The sequence below is a fragment of the Carlito syrichta genome, unplaced genomic scaffold (assembly GCF_000164805.1).
Source record: "Carlito syrichta isolate Samal-C Ts95f unplaced genomic scaffold, Tarsius_syrichta-2.0.1 Scaffold304483, whole genome shotgun sequence".
Taxonomy (NCBI): Eukaryota; Metazoa; Chordata; class Mammalia; order Primates; family Tarsiidae; genus Carlito; species Carlito syrichta.
Genome location: NW_007248579.1, coordinates 377,172 through 385,116, shown reverse-complemented (window position 1 = coordinate 385,116; position 7,945 = coordinate 377,172). Strand labels below are relative to the sequence as shown.

At 59.7% G+C, this 7,945-nt stretch overlaps 1 protein-coding gene across 1 annotated transcript in view; it reads left to right on the top strand.

Moving 5' to 3' along the window:
- Window positions 1–7,026: 7,026 nt before the first annotated feature.
- The window catches only part of RNF165 (ring finger protein 165), a 20,486-nt gene continuing 19,567 nt past the window's right edge, over window positions 7,027–7,945 (top strand). The window contains exon 1 of the mRNA XM_021713354.1: window positions 7,027–7,472. Coding sequence (XP_021569029.1) covers window positions 7,027–7,472 — 446 coding nt within the window. The remainder of the gene's footprint in view (window positions 7,473–7,945) is intronic.

Here is a 7,945-nt window from a genome sequence, read left to right as displayed (position 1 = left end):
CCTCAGCTCACTCCCCATGCCAGACATCGCATCACAGCACGGCTGTGCTCATCCGGCCTGGCTGTGGGACCCTGGGGCGGCCCACCCCTGACAAAGGACTTCCAGGGCTTTCTACTTGGCTACTCCTGGATGAGACTCAAGGCCTGTGGGAAGTCCTTCGGCCCTGGCCGCAGAGAGAGGCAGCTGTGCAGGGCAGGGGCATCACTGCAGTCACAGGTCCAGGACCTGGGGCCCGGTGCCATCCGGGTCTGGCTGTGCGGGTGGCACCCTGGCTTCTGGGACAGAGCCATGGCACCCAATGACTCCGCCTGGCTATGGGAGCGTCTCAAGTGTGAGCCGTCCTCACGGACTGCTGGGGAGGGCTTCCCATGAAGGAGCCACTGCGGTGCTCCCACTCCTTCTGGGCTGTCCTCCCTCTCACTCTGCTCCACCCCGAGCCTTGGGGTAGGCCCTTTGGCCTCCCCTCCCTCTAGTTCTGCCTCCCGTGCCCTCCCTGCTCTGTCCATGTCTCATGGCTGGATCAGTGGCTGAGCCACAGCAGGACCTCCCGAGAGCTGTCAGGGGAGGAGGGCAGGCCTCTGGGAAACCGGGAAGCTCTGCTTCCCACCCACTCGCCCAGGCCCACAGGAGCTGGGAGACCTGGTCCAGGGACCCCAGCAGGGCTGGGCAAAGGCACTCCCAGGCAGCTGGCCGTCATCCCTAGGGCTGAGACATCGGGGTCCGCGGAGTCCCCTCCCTCAGCGCCTCTTCCTCAGAGGGGCTCCGAGGCTGAGCCTCTCAGCCCTGCAGTCTTGAGGATGAAGTGCCCGCAGCCTTCCCCTCAGGAGGCCACCTTGGCCGGAGGCTCTCTGCTGCCTCTGCCATCTCTGGCCCGACCTCCTGGCCTGGCTCCCTGCTGCCCCTGCCCTGGGACCCCCCCACAAGGACACTGACCCCACGCAGGAAGCTCCGCCCATGGCCGCATCATCCCACAGGCCGGCCTCTGCCAGCATGCCTTTGGGGGATGTGGCACACAGCCCCCAGCTGCCCTCGCTGAGCCTTCCTGCACCCGCCCCCTCCCTCCCGTCACATCTGGCGCTTTCAGGAAACGCCTCAGTCGACGTGTCCATTCTGTCACCCACCATTCTGTCACCCACTAGACAGCGTCCCAACAAGTCACGTGAGCCTTTCAGAGACTCAGGACTCCTCTCCGCCCTGCCCAGCCCTAGGCCCTTTCCTTCCCTCCCCCACAGGGCTGTGAGGTTCCTCCTGTCCCCCCACCCCCACCACCCGCTCTCCAGCTTCAGGCCCCTCAGGGCTTCCTGCCCACCGGGCGCAAAGCAGCATCCGGGCATTTGTGGCACACCTATCCTGTGTCCCCCTATGCCAGGTGGGTGTCGGGTGAGCCCGCACCTGTGGGCTTTCCTGTCCCAGCTGTGCAGGGCCGGACCTGGGCCCCCTTAGCCCTGCACCCGCCTCGCACCCACCCTCCCCCGCTCTGAGGCTCTGCTCTGGGCCAGCTCTCGAGAGGTGACACTCAGCGTCGACTCCAGAATCCTGAGCTGCACGTTTTTTCTTCTGAAGTTAATTTGCGTCTTAGGATGGATGGGTTTGTTCAACATGGCGCTGCATCTGCTTGTGTCTGGGAGACCCTTCCTTCTCCCTACTGCCCGAAAATGTAACTTGGCTCCTAAAGAATCTTTCCATGGATGGTATCTTGGCCCTGGGGAAATATGATAGATGCGTATTGTAATCAGGGACACCTGGAGATTATGTTTTAACTCAAAGGAGTAGCTCTGATGGGAGACACTGCAGGCTGTCAGCTAACGGGAGTATTCAGGGAGACGGTGCTGGTCAGACATCACTGGTCACGAGACGCTCCACCTGGAGAGCTGCATCCTTCGGTCTCAGAGACCACACAGAGTAGCCGTCACCCAGTATGTTGGCAGAGACCCTGCAGACGAGGGCTGAGGAGAGGTCCAGGGGCCCGGGGTGTGTGTCTGCACCTTTCAGTCCCTTCTCAGCAGGGTGCTGAGGCCGAGAACCCCACAGCAGGCGGGGAGATGGCAGGCGGCGGGTGCCGGGTCCCCGAAGAGAAGCCAAGGGCCTGTGCAGGTAGAGATGGTCTGCCGTGTTGTGGGACAGACACTTCTGCCCACCTGGAGAGAGGGCATCTATTCTCCCTCCTGAGCATCTTCAGGATGGGGGAGGCAGTCCTCTGCCTAATGGCCTCCATGGAAACCAGAAAGCCGTCTGCACAAAGCAGGCACCCACCTTGCGGGGGGGCGGGGGGAGTCATGGGAGGGAGACAGCTGCTGCTCCTGGCCGTGGGAGAGGCTCCACAGGGCCTGGGGGAGGACACCAGCCCACCGGGCCCTGCTTGCCGCTCTCTCACTCGATTCAAGACCGTCGGCCTCAGCCGGACTCAGTCCCTCCCTTTCTCCTGCCAACAGTCAGACACCCAGGTATCCAGCCAGTGCCAGCGCCACGCCAGGTGTGTGGGGGTGCAGAAACAGCAGACACGAAGTTCATCCTGTGGGGGCGGCCGGCAAGGAGAGGCGCTCAAGGTGGCCCCGCCAGGGGCCAAAGGATTAGGAGAGGCAGGGAGCCTTGGACCTGGGAGGCTGGGAGGGGTGTCCCTGGGGGCTGCTGGGCAGGGGCGTCTGGAGGAGCCCAGAGGCAGCCCAGGCCTTTGAAGACGGAAGGCAGTGGGAGGAGAGAGCATGGGCCTCCAGGAGGAGCAGGTGTGGAGGGCCCGGGTTTGGAAGAGACCAATGTGGGTGGTTGAGGAGGGCGGCCACAGGTCCGTGGGTGGCCAGGAGGGCAGGGCTTTGCAGGAGGGTGGGGATGGTTTCACCACTGAGAGCTTTCGTGAGGAGGCAGGTGACGTGGACAGCTCAGCTGAAGGGCTGGCTCCAGGTACAGAGCTGCCCATCCAGTGGAAGTTGCATGCCCCACATGCACCTGGTGGCTTCTGAGCACGTGGGGTGCTGCTAGTGTGAATCGAAACACACACGCCAGGTCTCGAAGACTGACAAGGAAAAAGCAAAAGAACGCAAAATACCCCAGTTGTGTTTTATGTTGGGTGCGTGTTGGAATAACATCTTGGGCATGCTGAGTCATAAAGAATGTAGGATCATTGTTAATTCTACCTGATTCTTGTTACTTTTGAAAGAAGAAGCCTAGAAAATCAAGAATCCAGCCGGGCACAGTGGTTCACACCTATCATCCCAGCACCCTGGGAGGCTGAGGCAAGAGGGCTGCCTGAATCCAGGGGTTTGAGACCAGCTTGGGCAGCTTGGCGATACCTCGTCTCTACAATAAATCAAAAAATCAGCTGGGTGTGGTGGCGCGTGCCTGTAGCTCCAACTGCTTGGAAGGCTGAGGTGGAAGGATCCCCTGAGCCCAGCAGGCCGAGGCTGCAGTGGCCATAGGCGTGCCATAGCACTCCAGCCTGGGCGACGAAGTGAGACTACGACTCAAAAAAAAAGAAAGAAAATGAAAGTCCGCCCTGTGGCCACCATTATGATTCTACTGGACAGTGCTGGGCTGGAGTGTCGCCCACACCCTGTTCTACCCTGTTCCCACCCTCTGTGGTCAGCTCTGTGGTCCACATTGCTGTCTCCTCCAGCTCTTCTTCCCCCCTTAGCTGCGTCCCTTGGTCCTGAGCCTCTCCTTCTCCTTTTACTGTTGGGTGGCTGGGGGGGGCTTCCTGCCCTTCCAGCCGAAGCCCCTCGCTCATCACAGCCAGAGGTCCTGAGCAGAGGCCTGACTTACCCGGAATGCGTATGGGAGCTGAGGTTCTAGAAAGTTCTCTCCTGGCTCGCTTGGAGTGAGGCAGAAATTCTTTGGATTTCCACTTGTTCTTGCAAACCTTTGCTTTGAAAGGACTTTAAAAACGTCCATCAGTGACATGCACGCCCTTTACAAGGTGGAACAGATCAGTAGGAGACGCCAGGGTGAGACCCCCCCCCAGCCATAGGGCGGTCAACTTCTTTTCAGGTCCTGACTTCCCGAAGACACAAACTGCTGAGCACATTCTCAAATACACGAACTGACTGCTCTCTGTTGACTTTCCGCTTTCTGACGCTATCTGTGTCCTCCATTCTCTGGAGAGAGTGGCCTTTCCTGCTTCAGCACTGCTTGTTACTTCTCTGTTTTATTGTTCACGCACACACACCAGCTACGAGCCAAGTAGCGCACCACACAGTCATGACACTTTCTGGCTCAACCCTTTATTTTCCTGGGGGCAGTAACTGCCTTATTGTTATCTTTTGGTTGCCTTGTTTTCTGTGATTTTTCGCGAGTTCTTGCCAAATCTCTACCAAACTGTCAAATGCCTTCAAATATGATGTCCACGTGGTCAGATTTATGGATAAGCCTGTGGCTCTTAGACCCTCTCCCCCCGCCACCTTCTCGGGCTCCCGTCCTCCGGCTCCTCTGGGGCATGGCTGCTGGACCCCGCAGAGCCGTGTGCGTGGAGGGCATTTTACCCCTTTGGGGGGCAGCCCCTACATCCCAGTTCATCTTTCTTGGATTGTGTCAGTACCAGTTTGAGAAAGAGTGTTGAGAAGGTTAATTTCACAGAGATTTCGTATGTTTGGAAGTGACTTTATTCTGTTCTCATCCTTGATTAATGTTTGGCTGGGCAGAGAATTCTGGATTAAAAATTACTTTTAATCCAGTAGGCAGTTCAGTTGCTCTACTGTTTTCCAGTGTCACTTTTTGTTTTCTTGCTACACTGCCCAGCCTGATCTTGAGCCTCAGCCTTCCAAAGATCTGGGATTACAGGTGTGAGCCATCGTGCCCAGCTCAGTGTCACTCTTGAAAAGACCCACACTACTCTGATTTCTGGCCCTTTGCCCAGGACCTGCATGCTCTCTCTGGAGGGTATGAGAACCATCTCGGTGCCATTGCTGGGACACATCACAGGGAGATCCCTTGGTGTGGGGATCTTTCCTCACCGACTTCACTGGGCCCTCGGGTGACTTTTCTGTCTAGAGATGCAGCCCTTCGGTCCCGGCAGAGGGCCTGGGAATGTGTCCACAGTTTCCGCTCCACTGTCCCCCATGCTTTCTTTCTCTCTAGAGTGATGTGGACCCTTCTGGCCAGATCCTTCAGCATCTTGGTCTCCCTCCTCCGGCTTCCCGTTTGTCTCCGCATTCTGCTTCCTGGGAAGGGTCCCGACTTGACCTTCCAGCCCCGTTGCTGGACTTCACTCTCACCCAGACCCTTGTGAACTTGCGCGGCTCTCTTTCTCTCTTCTCACTGCTCCTTGGGCAAGAGCTTCCGGCTGTTTCCTGGGTCCAGCCTCCTGCTTCCCTGAGACTATTAATTAGAGAGTCTTGAAATGAATTTTCTCCCTGGTCCCTGCACCATCTCGTTCTCTGAGTTCAGTTTAAAAACCTGGTATGTTCTTTCTCGTTTCTCTTCGTAATCACATGACTGGTCGCCCTGGGCTGTCTGTTCGTGACGATGGGCAGGTCACTAAAAACTGTCGGAGTCTTTGTGTGCCTGGGTGTGGGAAGGGACTTTTCAGCTAACGGGCTTCACCAGAGCGGTCGGCTGAGGACCCAGCCATTGTGTTGCGGTGCTCTCGACCGCAAGTGCCTGTGGGCTCCTCCTGGGACCGCTGGCTTTCTTGAGAGAAGCACCCTATGTTGCAGCCTGGATTGTGGAAGGGGCAGGAAGGAGCACACACCTGGTGGACAGTGTTTTGGGGACCAAGGGGCAGAGGGGGCAAGGGTCCAAGGTTCCATATTTAGCCCTTCCCCGAGCCTCCCACGACTCACAGTGCTGCTCCCCTGTCCTCGTCACCCCCTGTCAACACACCCCTGGAGCCTCTCAGGGTGGATGGACGCCCCCCTGCTTGGGGAAGGGGAAGAGGCCTGGAAGTGACTGCACAGGCTTGCTGCTGCTCTCCCTGTCCTCAGCTCTGCCCTCTCTACTGTCTTCCAGAGTGGCCCCCACCTCCAATTCCTGACCCTCTCAGCATTGCATGGCAAGACTTGTCCACGTCATGCCGTCCGCCCCTCGGCAGGTGCTTGGTTTCCAGCTTCTCAGCTCTGCTGACTCCTCCATCTGCCTCTGTCTCCAAAATCTGTTGACATTTGTTGCCTGCTGATGTCACCTCCCCTGCTCTCTCTGTCCTTGTCTGATTTTCGCCTCATTTTAGCGGGGTTTGGGAAGGAGCAAACCGGGTTGAATCTGTCGTGTACAGCAGGAAATTCCCTGCAAACCTTTTTGAACCTCTGGGGCTCCTCGCCGGCCTCACTGAGGCTCCCTTAGCCTGACAGCTGGGCTTGTGGGGCGGGGGGGGGGGAGAGATTTGTAGAGCTTTCTCCTCAGTGAGCTCAATTTTATTTGGAAACGCACTGGAGCCTCAAGCTCAACTCATACCTGGACACGTCTGCTTTCAAATAAATACGACTTAGCTATTAGTTAAATAAAAATATGTCTTGTGGGACTCGCCTTTTTCTTATCTCAGAACGGCATGCAGAACAGTTTCGGGTTGCATTTTCCTCTGGAAAGTAGGGCTCCAAGTGGGCTGGGTCCTGGCTAGCCAAGGCTTCAGTGAAGTTCAGAGCTTGCCTGGGCTGGACTGAGTGCTCTCTGTGTGGCATTTGTCTAATAAGGTGGGGTCAATGAGATTGCATGGAAAGAGCCTAATTCAAAAAGCCAACCTGCCTCTGGGAACCCTAAACCTTCGGAAGAAGGATGTTGACCATCATTCAAGAAGATACTCTGCCTCCAGCAAGCACACGACAGGCCTGTACTTGATGTGCTAGAGAGGACCACATGTGCAGAAAATCCTCAGACTGTGGGTTCTGACGAAGGTCTTGGGGCTCACCAGCTCCAGGCTGCTGTGTGGGGACGTGGTCAGTGCAGGGCTGGTGTCCACAAGACGCTGGTGGGGTTGGGGACGCTGGTGGGGCTGGCAGTCAGGAGACGGTGGTGGGGCTGGTGGTCACCGCTGGAGGGACTGGTGTCCACAAGACGCTGGTGGGGCCGGTGGTCACTACTGGCAGTGCTGGTACCCACAAGACTATGGTGGGGCCGGTGGTCACCGCTGGCGGGACCACTGTCCATAAGACGCCGGTGGGGCTGGCGGGCAGGAGACGCCGTGGGGCCGGCGGCCACGAGACCTCTCTGTCCTGCCTTCCAGGTGCCCCGTTTCAAAGGTCTCAGCATCCTCACGCTACCTCCTGCCGCCACTTCCACCTGGGCCCCCCGCAGCCGCAGCAGCTGCCGCAGCAGCTCGCCCCCGACTTCCCGCTGGCCCACCCCGTGCAGTCGCAGCCGGGCCTCAGCGCCCACATGGCCCCGGCCCACCAGCACAGCGGCGCCCTGCACCAGTCGCTGCCCCCGCTGCCCGCCCTGCAGTTCCAGGACGTCACAGGCCCCTCCTTCCTACCTCAGGCCCTGCACCAGCAATACCTCCTGCAGCAGCAGCTCCTGGAAGCCCAGCACCGCAGGCTCGTCTCGCACCCCAGGTGGGTGCGGCGGGGCGGAGGCGGGGCGGGGCTGGGAAAAGGGGCGCCGTGGCGCGGCGGGACCAGAAGGGGGCGGGGCCGGCTGGGGCTGAGGGGGCGGGGCCGGGGCGGGGCCAAGGAGGGGCGGGTGGGGCGGGGCTATGCGGAAGCGGAGAAGGGGCGGGACCCGAAGAGGGACTAGGGCGCGGGCGAGCGGGTCAAGGGAGGGGCTGGGTGAGGGGCGGGGCCACGGCGAGGGCGGGGCCGCGGGCAGGCCAAGGCGAGGAAATCGACGGGGTGGGACTAGGCGGAGGTGGGAAAAGGGGCGGGGTCAGAATAAGGACCAGGGCACGGGCGGGCCGGCAAGGGAAGAGCGGGGTGAGGGGCGGGACCAGGGGCGGGCCGAGGCGGGGAGGGGCGGGGCCATGCGGAGGCGGGGAAGAGGCGGGACCCGAAGAAGGACCAGGGCGCGGCGGGCTGGGCGAGGGGCGGGG